At 35.7% G+C, this 14,656-nt stretch overlaps 1 protein-coding gene across 1 annotated transcript in view; it reads left to right on the top strand.

Annotated features, from left to right (window-relative positions):
- The window catches only part of ADAMTS19 (ADAM metallopeptidase with thrombospondin type 1 motif 19), a 131,557-nt gene that overhangs the window by 54,244 nt on the left and 62,657 nt on the right, over positions 1-14,656 (top strand). Inside the window, exon 8 of the mRNA XM_005486228.4 lies at positions 13,127-13,232. Within this exon, the coding sequence (XP_005486285.1) occupies positions 13,127-13,232 (106 nt within the window). The remainder of the gene's footprint in view (positions 1-13,126; positions 13,233-14,656) is intronic.

The raw sequence follows: 14,656 nt of genomic DNA, 5'->3' as shown, positions 1-14,656 counted from the left end.
CTGTAAACAATTGTGCATCAATAATAAGTTACTCTGTATGCTATAATACCAGTATATACTCTATATTAGTCTTTATAAAGAACAGTTCTTTACTTAATGTATCATGCATACAATTAAATTAAAAAAATTAAAAAATAAAATGTTCTGTCACACATTACAAATTAAAGGGATTCAGAATCTATGGTTGTAAAATATATAGTTGTTTTCCAGCTAGCATCCATTTTGGTCATATTAGTCTTGTGTTCAGCTCTCCATAGATATGCTTGTGTATAGTTTCTTTATCCCTTTAAAAGAAGCATTTGCAAAGTAATGCCTGAATAGTGAGCTTTATATAGTGTTGTGCACTAGGGAATCCCAGTGTTTTTTAGTGGAAATGTTTTCAGAACAATGTTTTCAGAGTGGCAAGTAGATCCTTGCAACTAATGCATCAGTTTCCGCATCCTGTAACTATATAATGGTGAGGAAAAAAGTAATGTAATGGAGTTAGATTGTAAAAACCACATCTGTTTGAAGAGTGAGATTGGAAGTCAGTGGTACATGAGTCCTTTAACTGAGGAGGAGACAAAAAGAGCTCCATATTTGTGGAGAGTACTGCAGATGATCTATTCAACTGCATCTAGCTTGTCAAAACACAAGGAAAAATGCTCCACAAACATCAGCAGAATAGAACAGAGGGAAACGGCCGAGTCTCTCTCTCTTCACTTGAATTTCTTTGGGAAGACTTTCAGTTTGAATCTGTTTCATGGCTCCCTTTTGTAGCATTTAAGTGGCAACAAGGTTTTTTGGTTATTTTTTTGGTTTTGTTTTGTTTTGTTTTGTTTTTGTAGTTTGTTTTGAGTCTATACTGAAGTTTTTAGTCTATACTGAAGATTTTTACCAGGGTGATTGTACCCTACACTGAATAAAACATCAAGTAAGTCTTCCTTTTACTCTGATTGCTCAAGCAGGGGCTAATGCAGCATTCTAGTTCTCAATTACCTTGCATGTTGCAGACTTTGCAAAGGTTATTTTGGGTTATAATGGGTACCCTGGGAGAAGAATGACCTGGGTAGACACTCAGTCTACTCAGCTTGCTTTCATTGAAATCAAACTTTCTGAGAATCATCCCAACAAACTCCAGGAATTTATGAAGTGAAAACAGTTTGCAAGAGCATTGAGATGTGGACTTGAAGAAACTGATCAGATCGTGCCATCAATCAGTTAACATTGATTCTTACTGGGGCAGCATAAATGCTGTCATCATGTGTGATAGTACAGCATGAAACAACATAGCATTAGTTATACCAGTGTAGACAAAATACTGGTTGAATATCTGTAGATAACAATGTAATTTTAAATCAAATTATTTTAGCTGAAAAGAGGTGTGGTGGAAGACCCTTCTCAGGGTAGCTTTTCCTTTGTTCTCATTGAACAAAAGGTACTAACTAAGCTATGCATCTATATCTGGTCCTTGTTTTCTTTATAAAGGAACAATTGGCTGTTCAATTCATATTTTCTAGAATGTATGCTAGTACTTTATGCTATAAACAGCCCCAAGAGCAGTCACTTTCTTATGGTGCATCTCTCAGTGAAACAAAGTACAGTTTCACACAAAAATCTTAAATAGCATAAACTGCAAAAGCTTTGGCCATAAAATAGTGCATTATACTAAACGTCAAAGAAAAACCAGACTAATACCTTTTTCAATCCCACTAGCTGCCCCTTGTCTCACATAAAAGAGAGCACCCTATTAAAAATGGGAACAAAAATCCTGACTATTTTCTTTAAGTGTGATCTCAGTAACAGAAAAATAATCACTTCGTATCACCTAAGTTGAGTGTATCCTAAAAACATGAGAAGTGTTTTAGGAATGACTCTGGTTGCAGAAAATGAGGAAATGTTTTACTGTGCTAAAGCCCTCTGTGTCAAGGAATAATTTTATATTTCTGTAACAGAGGTCATTTTCATAACATTGGTATAATAAAATAAATTACAAAAGAAAGCAAGACAGTCTCATTTTCCTTAGTTTGTTGCAGGAACAAAAATAAATCTAAATAATGTATTATTGGGTGAAAATTATGTGAGCAATTTCGCACTGGTCTGTTGCATAGTGGGTGGTACCAGCCACCTTCCAGGAAGAAGGCACCCAAAAATAAGTTACAGGAGAATCAGCTAAATAGGGTATCAAGGCTGTAATTCTTTTAAGACCAGGAAAAAGATCAGTGATATATTTTGAGTAGATCAAGCTGGTATGGGGTATTGATATTACAGAAGCCTGGGGAACATATTCAGGAGAAAAAAAGATTTGATGGAATGAGACAGGATGTGAATTCAAAGGTGTTGCATTGTGTGTAGAGTACAGAACATGGGGGCAGCTTTAGCAGCTGCACACTTTATGAATGTCAGAACTGAAATCCAGATATCAGGAAGGCAGGAGGAGAGATAATTGCTTGGGTGAATATTTTCACTACTTTGACAGAGTGACATAATTCTTAATTTATTCCAGTATGCATTTTACTCTGTGATGCTGATATAATTTGACCCAAGTGTATCAACTTGTAGACTCATAATGGTCTAAAATATGTTAAAGTGAACTCACACTGCACAGCAGTGGAAGCAGTTCTGAAAACTAATTGTACCATCTGGTGTTCCAGGACTACATTTAATCATCACATTTTTTACAGAAAGAGGCAAATTTTTTCAGAGGCAGAATCAGAGATAAGAGAGAGTTGTAAACATACAGCATTTTCATTAAAATAATAATGCAATAAGTGTTTTCTGCTTTTTTGTTTTTTCTATTTACAAATAAAAGAGGACATTAAATCTTGAAATGACATATGCGCTCAAGTTTTAAGGCCAGCACAATTCTTTTAAGGTTGCAGAATTATGTCAAATGGAAAATAAAGTCTGCCTCAGAATTGATCTTGGAAACTAGGGTAACTTTTAAAGCCCCTGCATGGTTCTCTGGAAGTCTAAAACTTACACTTACATCAGCATTTAATCAACATGCTGTTTCTGTGCGCTGTGCATCCTATTTCCTTAAGCCAGGGCCCATGACATCAAATGATAAGGCCTTAAAAAAATATATTTTAAAAGAAAATGTTGGGGTGTTTTCATGTATTCCAGACATTTAATATATTTTTAATTGACCAAGCCTTTGTGTGTGTTATATTTATAAAAATATGTTTAAGTAGTGATTAAATTAAAAACAAAAAAAGTAACTTAAAAACTGGCAGCAGCAAGAAAGCATCTGAGACAAAAGCTGTAACAATTTATTAGGAAGAGTTGCCTTCATCAAATGCGGTCTTTTTCTCTTTCTTAGTAGTAGCAGGTATTCACACTGTGATTTCCTATACTGTGATATTCTAGACAAAAATTTCACTTGTCTTTTTGGCATAGTTATGTTCCTTTGAATTCACACTAGAAACTTTTGTTCCTACTTCCCCTTTTACAGTCATATCCTGGGAGAAACTTCAGTTTACAAGCCTCCAAAATATTGGACTATAATTGTACTCCAAAGTACAATTATACTGGGCTAGAAAATGAACTTGTTCTCTCTTTTTCTTTAAGTTAACTCTTTTTAAATACTTGTCCTACTAAATATGTGCCTTCTATTTTTGAATGGACAAATGCCAGATATTAATCATCCAACACTAATCAGGCTGTTTAAGAATGAAGGATTTGCTCCTGTGTATCAGGTGTTTTATTTGTAAAAAAGTTTTCTAGAAAGAAAAATGCAGGTTTCATAATACTTTTTTCCTGTTATCTGTTTTTAACATGGGAAATTTATTTTTAAATGATCTGAGGAATAATTTGTCTCTTAAAAAAACTTCAGAGAGAATTTTCACTTTCAAGACCTCCTCTATCAAGTTTTTGTGTGGCACTATTAAACAAAGATAACCACTTACATGTTCACAGTGGTTCCACTTGCTTTCTGATAGTTTCAAGAGCTACTACATGCTCTAAGATTAGTTTCCAGCCACTGAACAGAACTTGACTCAAGCTGAAAACAGCAAGGAAGAGAATATGTTTTAGAAAAGTCTAGTTCTGTATGGATGCTGTATAGAACAGTATTAATTTTTCTTTTATCTTTGAAAGAATACCCTCTGTGGGTATTCTGAAATCATGAGGGTCAGAATTCTATGACCAGGTTCCATTAGATATTCCACACGAGGAGGGTTTAATGTTTAAAACTAAATGTACTTACCTGAAGACATTTGATATTGTGTAGGATTTTGATTTAGCAGAAAATGATATGGCAATATACTGAAATCAATGCGAGCCATTGTGCAGCCATTGCAATGCTCTGTGGGATCACAGTACAAATCTAATTCTCACTATTGGCCCTCATATGCTCACTGTCATGATGCTGAGCATCCCCCGGAGCTGGGAAGGAATATGTGTGTAAAAGCCTGCTCAAGCCCACTGCTCTGTTCAAAGTTCATTTTGTCAGTTATTCAGTTTTTATACTCTCTTTTGAGCTGAGCTACATATGCACTTACCCCTTGCTGGGCTGGCTAACTCAAGAAGCCATTCACACTCTTTTGATTAACTCAGGCATAAACATTTTCACAAACAGTTAATCCACTGAACTGATACAGGCATTTATCTAAAACTAGCTCTCCAGTCCCTCTTGGGTTCAGTTTTCTTTGCAGCAGCTGTGATCAGTCATTCCCTGCATTCTTTGCTCAGCTTCGTAAGTACATCACCCTTGCCACCACACCTCTTTTAGGGGTTTCCTGACCAGAAATCAAAAGGTAATTTTATTTTTTTAATAAACAGGTTTATTCAAGAAAAACAGGTTTGAAAAAGAAAAATGAAAGCTAAACTAAATAAAGACCATAAGAGAAGAAAAAGAAAAGTGAATATATGTATGTGCTCAGAAGTGTAGAGATGGTCAAATGGATAAGATACAGCCTTCATGTGCATGCATGTGCATCTTGTAGCACTACACAAGTGTAGGTGTCACTGGATTAGTCGTGCATGCAGTCACAAAGGTAAAGAAGAAAAAGGGAAGTGTATTATTTGGTTTATGTATTTCCTGGTCATGGTGGTCCGTTTATAGCAGTCTTTTCTTAGGGTCTGTGTGGGAAAGCCTGAAAGACTGCCAAGCAACATTGTCATGTTGCCCACCTTTAAAGAAGATGTAATTGTAGAACAAGTTGTAAAACAGAAAGCAAGTTTGAATTGTTAAAATTACTTCCTGTGGTATACTGCAGTGTTCACTGTCATCCATCTCACCATTTCGCAGAGTAACAAAGGCTTTTGTCGGTGTACGTAAACAGTTTTATGGTAGGAAGCAGGCCCAAACTCATTATCTGGGGCATGTGATAATCATTCAAAGTAAGCTGTGTATCTGTCATCCCTATCCAATGCATCAGTGAAAACCATATCCTCAAGATTAACGTATTTATGCATGTGTTTGGTGAGAGCTGTTCTTGTGCTAAGCTTGCAACCTGTTGCTGGCTCTTTAAGTATTCCTTTTGCTAGGTGAGCCTCATTCAGTTTTGTTGCCAAATTAAGTGGGGCGTCTGCAAAGTCTCATCTTATTTGATTGTATACAGCAATTCCGTGAAGGTTTCATAAGGCACTCTTATAATTTACCCAGGTACTTTAGGAACTGAAAGTCTTTATTGTGTAAGTCCTAAAATAGACATTTCTACTTCTGTCCAAATGCTTAATTTATAAATTTAGATCAAGATTCTTATTAATTTTCTATGCCATGTAAAACAAACACCTAGAGAAGTTGCTCATGAAAATTATGCAATAAGAAAGTTAAAGTAAACTGTTTCAATTTCTTAGAAGATTGAGTTACTTCTTAGAAAGGTTACATTTGGTTTTTCTTTCGTGTTCATAGTATGACAAAATATGAAGCAAAGAAAATTTTTATTGCATAAAACTTCATATCCAATTTTTCATATTTTCTTCTGAGTAGAATCATTTAGGACCTCTTTAATACTAATTATATACAATCTATTCAAGTTGGGGTTTTTTCTCTTTCTAGATTACAGAAAGAAGGTGAAACGAGGAGATAAGGAAGTTGTGACTTTCTCAAATTTATGACTTTCAGCTTTTCTGTTAACGCTATGCAGTTTTCTTTTCCATCTGTGTCTTTTCCTGTTCATGCATATTTTCATGGGCAAGTTTTCCACTTGATAATGTTGCCTTTAAAAAAAAAGGGGGGGGCAATTAAAATATTTTAAAAGTATACTGACTGTACTCAGTGTACTTTTTACTCAGTGTGTTATGGCGTTAAATATTTTCCTTTAAATTTTTAAGAAATTTTTATATGTGGCTTATACATTAAAAAAAATGATGACATGGGGATTACTTGTCAGTTTTTACACTAGAAGAAAGTATCCTTGAGTTCAGAGATGCCTTGCTTCATAAACTATTTGGAAGTGGTAGCCTGCATATGCTTTCATATGGTTTGAAGCATTCTGGATAGTTCAGTAAAAAAATCTGACAAAAAGAATTGTTTACAGACATCAAGATACTGAAAAGGAAGTGAAAAAGAAGATGAAGTATAGACAAGATAATGCATATTAAGAAAAGTACTAGTCTTCAGCCTGTATGTGTGAAGTCATGGGCATTGCTGCTACTGAGGAAAGAGATCAGAGAATGGTAAGGGCCGGTTCTCTGAAAATTTCAGAATTGTTAGAGTTGCAAGGGACTTCTGGAGATCATCCAGTCCAATCCCCCTGCAAAAGCAAGTTCACCTGGTGAAAAAAAGAAATGTCCAGGTGGGTTTGAACGTCTTGCAAGAGAGAGACATTCCATGACCTCCCTGGGCAGCCTGTTCCTGTGCTCTGACTTCCTTAATGTAAAGAAATTTCTCCTCATGTTGAGGTGGAATTTCCTGTGTTTTGGTTATGGCCATTGCTACTTGTCCTGTCATGGGTACCATGGAAAAGAGTCTGGCACCATCCTCTTGGCACCTGCCTTTGACATATTTATATTCGCTAGTAAGATCCCCTCTAAGTCTTCTCTGGACTAAACAGGCCCAGCTCCTGCAGTCTCTCCTCAGAAGAGAGGTGCTCCAGGTCACAGATCACCTCTGTTTCCTCCACTGGACCCACTGCAGTGGCTCTTTGTCTCGGGCCCAGAACTGCACATGGCACTCAGGTGTGGCCTCGCTCGAGCTGAGTAGAGGGCAAGATTATCTCACTCAGCCTGCTGGCAATGCTCTTCCCAGTGTGCCCAGGATACCATTGGTCCTCATGATCAGCTGAGTAAACTGAATGTTAGGACTGAGCAGGAAAGAATAGAAAACCACAGAAAAGTCATTATGTTGGTCTTCTATTATCCCATGGTACAATAGTCATTTTAACTACAACCACTTTTGTCTGAAAGACTGTAGTAGTACAAGAGTAAGTAAGGTATGCAGTGGGACATAAGATGTCAAATACACGTAAATGGCCTCTGCCAGAGCAGTTGCTAAATTCACTAGATCTTCTCAGTTGATCACTGTAGTTGCTGACAGAGATATAGGAGGGCATGAATTACTTTTAATAGATGAATAGAGCTTTGTATTTGAATTAGAGCACCCTCTCTGCAGTCTTCATAAAAGGAGAAATATGTACTGTTCTGGGCAACTACACTCTGGAGTTATTTGCCATGACAAGTTATAGACCCAGGTAGATGCATGTAAAAAGAATACCCAAATTCAGAGAACAAGTACTTGGCTGGCTGTAAAAGTTGACTGTACCGATGCAGCCAGCCTTTAGCTCAGGGCATCCCTACGTCCCTTGTCAGCAAAGGCCAGGAATGGGCAGTGGGGAAAATTTACTTATTGTCTCCTCTGTGTATTCATCCTGGCAGAAATGTTTTCATGTGCGCAGCATGTTAGAAGAAAATTAGTATCTTTCAGCACTTTTGCCATCCCATCCCTCTAACAGTATCTTGGAGGCCTGTGGACCCTTCAGATGTTGCAAGAACTAAAAACCTAAAACTGTGTAAATACACATTCAAAATTTATTTTTGCAATTATGGCATGCATGCATGCTCTCCATTTTTAGCCTTTTCCCCTGCTCAGGGGAAATTAAGGATTAAAGTGCAGCAGTTTCTTTCAAGGTGTAGGAGTAAGCTTAATAGTCTATTCTGAAACATAAAATCACACATTTATTAGTATATATAAATTAGTGTAGTTATTGATGTTCTGCTGAAAGCATGGATCTTCTAAGATGTACATACATCATAAAATAACAAAAGACATGAATAAAAATTAACTTACATTTGGGAATAATGCAACAGAAGCTGATTTGATTGTATCCCATTATTTTTTCTGATGTCTTGCTGTGATGTGTGTTTGTGAAGATACTCCGCACACACGTATAGATATATTTGCCCTCGCTGTTATATCGCTCACTTAAAAAGACAAAAATAAATGTTCCTGGGCTTTGGATTTTGTATTTAAGACTTCTGGTTGTTAACTGTCTTGTTTTGATTACTGCTATGGTTAAGAGCTGCTGATTCACAGACAACTGACAAAACTTGTTTTTCCTGGAAGTCATCTGTGACTCTCTTCAGAACAGCTTGTGCTAATTAGACTTTGAAGTGTCCGCTTGGTGGAGAACTTTTTTTTCCTGCTTTTTTAAAAAAAGGTCTGCTTTTTTAGCAGGTCTGCTAAAAAAATAATTTGTTAGATTAGTAATCAAGTGCAGTTAAATAATGATTTTTGTGCTTAAAAGCCCATTGATTTTTCCAGTTCATTTAAAATATATTTTAAATATTTTACTGTGAAATATTTATTTGTGAATCAAAAGCCAGATGTACTTGCACTTTAAATTATGCTTCTGTTGTAGTGGCTTGTGAGTTTTGTGCACCACTGATAATTCAAATGAAGATCATGCTGTTGTAAGTTCTGAATAAATGCAGAATCACAAGATATTAAAGATTTTTTTGTCATGGCTAATACCATGACAAAAAAATCTTTAATATCTTGTGAAATCAAGGAAGTTCAGAGGAAAAGAAATGTAAGTGGGATGAGTAAGTAATTTGAGTGGTTAGAGTTCCAGAATATTAACTCTATTTTTACAGTGCTCACTGTAAAAGGAAAAGAACCATTTTCTAGCCTTTTAGAATGCAGTATTGCAGTCATACCTACATGGTTTGTGGTCACTGTAAGGAAGACAGTGTTTGTAAGCTTGACTGCTTGTCTCTTGCTGTGATTCTGTTTGGGGTTTGTTTACTATGGAGTTTTTGTTCCTGGGGGCAATGCTGACAATTGCCTTTTTAACATAGGTAGGGGATTTATGTTACTGGCAGCTGGCCCTGAATGAATAGGTAATATTCATTCAGATTCTTTAGCTGGTGAGGTGTTAAGTGTAACATCCTTGTGAGATGAATTAGCACTTTTAAACGGAAGTGGTGTAGATGTGCACCTATTTTCTAAGAATAAGTAGGTTGGTGATTTGATGAATATGTTCATTAACAAACAAGAAAATTTGTCATAGTTTGTAGAATGAAACACCCGCGTCTAAAGGTAGCACTAATAGCAGGAGTAATAAACTACTGCTGTGATCTGGGGAAAAGTTCCACTTTTTTGAAGCAGCATTTGTTTCATTTGGATATTTACATGTTTGATAAGAAAATGTAGTCCCTATGTGCTTCCTCTCAGGCACAAAGCTACAGCTTTACTCTTCTAATTGATGTGACAGGTATTTTCTTCTGAAGTAACTTGAGGAAAAGTTATCCACAGAGAGAAGTAATTTGAATATATTACATTTGATTCATGTATTCAATCAAGTTTTTTTTGTTGTTGTTGTTTTAAACCATAGCTTTTTATAGATAAATAATCAGATCCTTCCTTATATTGTCAGTGAGATAAAGTTACTGATTTCTAGCTAATACTTTTCAGATACTAAGTGTTTTAATTTGAAACAGTGTGTTGAGGCTAATGGGTTTCACTAGGAAAATCTTAGTCATAACAAGGGAGCAATTGTTCATTGACCTGTTATTGTTTTGTTTTGGTTTTTTTTTCATATGTGGATTTAACCTTGGAGCAGTTCCAGCTGTATTAATAAACCTCAGGAAGCTTCACTCAGTGTAAATATATTATAAAAAATTCAGTCTCTTACCTAATACATAGACAACTAAGCAAGAGCAGCTGCTTACTGAAGTCAGTTTCTTTTTCACTACATGTGAAATTCATAATCAAAAACAAGACATGAAACTAGTTCACAGCTAGTAGTTGGCTGATATACACTCAGTAGTTGCTATTGAATCTGGCTTGCACTTAGGAGGTTGAATTTAGTTAATAGGGGAGAAGTCATAAAGCATTAATTGCTTTTGATGCTTTCAGACATTTCTACAATCAGCAATCTAATTTAATCTCAATGAAATTTAAATCTTATGTTTTGTCTGCCAAACTTATAAAATTCAAACATAATCAATTTTCTTCAAAGAATTCCAAGTATAAAAACATTTTTGGTCATATGTGAGGATATATATGAGCATTACTTGAGTATTATTATGAATATTATATGATCAATATATGAGTATTATTGAAAATTCTTAATAATGCTGACTACTTCTTTTGCAGAATAGGTATGAAATGGAAACATTTGTAATTCTTTGGAGATAAATGGAGGGGGCAGTCAGAATAGTGGACAGCAACTGGTAGTACTCATGTTGCTGTCTGTTGCTGCCAGTTTAGAGGTTTAGAGGGACACAAGTATAAATTGCTGCATGACTGATACTTAATGGTTTGGTTTTGGTTTTTTTTAGTGTGGTTTTTTTTTGTTTGTTTTTTCATTTCAGAGGTTAGAAGAAGGTTAGGGGATTCCTTTTCCCTTGAGAAAGCTAGAGATTATCCTACAGTTTTCTGTTAGTACTGAGCATCATCAGGAAGAGGGAGGTTTGGGAATTATCTTTCTGTAGATCCCAGCAATTAAGTTTTATCCAAGTGAGAATAGCCATCAACACTGTCATGACTGAGCTCCAGATGGCAACTAAACACCACAGAGCTGCTTGCTCTTTCCCCACACAGTGAAGTGGGAAGAGAGAATTGCAAGGGTAAGAGTGAAAAAAGCAATGGGTTCAGATAAAAATAGTTTCCTAATTGAAATAAAGTTATGATAGCAATAATGAGAAGGAAATGATAGCAATAATTAGAAGGAAAATAACAGAGATAAGTAAATGCCAAGCAAGATGATGCTGCTGAAAACAACTGCTTACCACCAACCAACCGAAGGCTGGACAGTCCCTGAGCCTCAGCCCCTTGGCAGCCTCCTGCCTCCTCTTTCTGCTGAGCACAGCCCTACAGGGTGTGGGATATCCTGCTCAGCTGGGGCCATCTGTGCTGCCTGTGGCCCCTGCCAGTGTCTGCCCAAGTGGTGCGAGGAGGAAGAGGAGGAGAGGCCTTCAATCTGTGTAACCACTGCTCAGCAACAAGTAGTACCTCCCTGTGTTACCCTCACTTTTCTAACACAAACCCAAAACATAGGTCCTTACCAGCTACTGTGTAAAAAACTCTATCACAGCCAAAACCAGCAAGAAAAGTGTTTCTGAATGTTTTGCCTTATAATAAAGGATCACTCCCAGTACTTCAAAATGCAGTACTGGGTTTTGTCTATGGCAAGAGTGATTTTTCTATTTTATTGGACCAATTGTTAAGTTCACTGATGATGCCAATTTTTTAAGTTCACTGATCAGGACCCTGATTGCTTCTTCTGGTACTGTTACCAGCTGTACTACTTCAAGCTCCAGCATTAAAAGTCTTTCTGTCTTTTTCAGTTTGGTGACCAAATTGTAAAAGAGGATGCATATATTTGTGGAACTAAAAGGCACAAAATTTTAGAAATATTCTTGGTTATAGTTCAGTCATTGCAACAAAACGTTTTTGAAATAAAACATTGCATTTCAGAGCATTTCTTTTCTGTTTTTTATTGAAGTTAGTATGAGTGATATCTATGTTTAACATGAGGTCTCATTTGAAAGACTACATTTTTTTTTCCTGATGAGATTTTGCTTTTTCTTTCATATCCCAGATGGCTATTCCCTATTTTGGAAACAAATAGTAAAAGTCTAAATACTCTGCCTTATTCAAATTTTATTTGTCATTGTTTTGTTCAGTCCTGGACACCATTTTTTGTCAAAAGTTCTGTGTCCAAAAGCTTTCAGCCAGTTCTTTTGAGGGCAATACTCAAGAGTTGGCAGAATAGTGATGGGCTTACTACTACTTGTGGGTGTAGTGTTGTGCTCACAGACTGACAGATATTTGGACTGTGAGAAGAAAGGCTTATCTTATTAAACTGGAATGATAATTATGACTGAATTTCAAATACTGTCAAACATTTCAAACTTGACCTTTACATGCAAATAATCCAGCAAACATGCTGAACTGGAGGGCACCATTCCATTGAAAGGAAGTTCCTGGGAAGAAGGCCAAACGCTTGAAAACAGTGTTTTGATTGCTTACACCAGATTTTCAAACAAGGAACGACGACAATCATCCCCACTAAATGTGTTTGTGGTCTGAAAAATTTACCATTACCCAAATTAAGTTTCATGTTCCTCAAGCTTTTACAGTTACAGACACTCTACTTTTAAGAAGCTGAGCTTGAACTCAAACCCCTGGCATTAAGGCTTCAATGAGTTTTTTGAAAACTAAGGTATTATGTAGTAAAGGCGTCATAGCTTCTACACTAAATATGTTTGACAGGCTGCAGTCTCCTATGAACTCTTCTGGGACATCTGACTCTTCTAAATGTTTTTAAAACCACTAACATGCTGAACGCTTTATGAATAATTAGTAGTGATAAATGTAGAGGGACAACTCTGTGCACTCGATTCTTCTGTCAGAGGAAATACCTGTTCAAACTTGTGTCCTATTGCTGTAGACATTTATTTTCCTTTACAGCAATATTGACATTCATACACGTGTTCTATCACATCTCATTAAGGTACTGAGCAATGCTTTTAAAGGATGCATTTTCTGTCCATTGCAGTCCATGTAATCATTACTGTGAGGTAATATTACCACTGGCTGCAAATTGAGTAAGTAAACCTTTGTCAGGTACCTGTTTATGTACTTGGATGGTTCTGACCACAACAAGGTTTCAGTCTTGTTTGGGTCTAATTAAGCTGTAATATATAAAATTAATAATAACACAAAATAATTGACTATGGTGGTTGTGTTTCCTAGGTATAGCATACCTGAGTGGAATGTGCAGTGAAAAACGAAAATGTATTATTGCAGAGGACAATGGTCTGAATCTGGCTTTTACAATTGCCCATGAAATGGGTCACAAGTAAGTATGTGGATGTTAAAGCCTTTTATTCACTTGCATGTAATACTACTGCGATTTGACTAATTTGATTGTGTACTTCAGTTTTTCCTTTCTTTCTCTAAGGAGGGGATTTAAATGAAAAATTCAGAAAATAGTGTTTCTGTTAATAATAATATGTATCAATATATAGTATGTAGCTTAACAAATTGTTTATGACTTGAAGTAATACAAAAATCTTTATAGCTACAAAATAAATAAATTAACTGGAAAGACTGCTATTGTCTGGGGAAAATCAGGTGCCTCAAGATGTTTGTTCTGTGCTGACTGTGGTATTTTGTAACAGGTCCAACTCTAACAGTTGTTGCCAGCAAGCATTTTAATGAGATCATAAGTTGGAAGAGCCCTTATTTAATTTGGCTTTTTCAGGATAGATCCTATTATAGTGTAGAACAGTCATTGGTCATTGCAACATTAATGTTTTTCATTTTAGAAGAAGAAAAGGATGGCAAAATGAAGGTGAAGCTAGTTGTCCTTCACAGCTGGGCTGGATGCTTTTACTCATTCAGTGTCAAATATTTTAGCCCAAAGTGAAAAATTAATATTTTGCAATAATAAAATCTGTTAATAAGATTTCAACTTCATTCTTGACTTCACTACTTGAAAAAAAAAAAGGAAATCGAAAATGTCTTAATTTAAACTGAAATAAAAAGGGAGTATGTATTACTCTATCATTTTTTTTATGCAGTGTCTGTGCCAGGTATTTGTGTATTTGTATTATAATGTCAGTTTCAGAGTGACAACAGAGAGGGATGTTTTGCTAGGTGTGTGGTTAGGTATCTTAGGACAAATACTTTGAATTTAAAGTGACTTGGTTTAAATTTGGTCAAGTTTCCTGAGAATGGAGATCCTAACATCTAATATTGAAAAATGACGTTAATTCTAAGAAGAAACTGGAAATTAAAATATTTGTATTGATTTTTTTCTGGATGCAAAATAAGCAAATACAGAGCAATTATTTAAAGATTGACAGAAGTATAAGTTGCTGTATGAAATTGATATTTTATGGTTTTTTCTTTTTTTTTTGTATTTTCATAACTGCAGAAAAAAATCTCCTGGTTAATATAAGCCAGCCTGCTTGCATGATAGTTGTGATAAGGAAAGACCTAAAAAGAAATATGTATTCGTGTTTTGTAGCTAAACATCATTCTATTTCTATTTTTTGCTGTAGTGTTTGCTGGTATTGGAAGAGGGAATGGGTAGAAGAAGATTTATTTTCTGTAAACGTATTCCGATGGCAGTAAACCAAAAATAAGGGGAATGAAACAATCACTGATTATGATCTGCAGATAAGTTCACTGGTAGAGTAAATTAGATAATTGTTTACTGCAAGTATGATAATAACAGATATACTGCTTTATGACCAACACAATAAAAGTGTTTTTAGA

Source organism: Zonotrichia albicollis, chromosome Z (genome assembly GCF_047830755.1).
Source record: "Zonotrichia albicollis isolate bZonAlb1 chromosome Z, bZonAlb1.hap1, whole genome shotgun sequence".
Taxonomy (NCBI): domain Eukaryota; kingdom Metazoa; phylum Chordata; class Aves; order Passeriformes; family Passerellidae; genus Zonotrichia; species Zonotrichia albicollis.
Note: the sequence above shows the minus strand (reverse complement) of the source record. Positions and strands in the feature narration are given on the sequence as shown.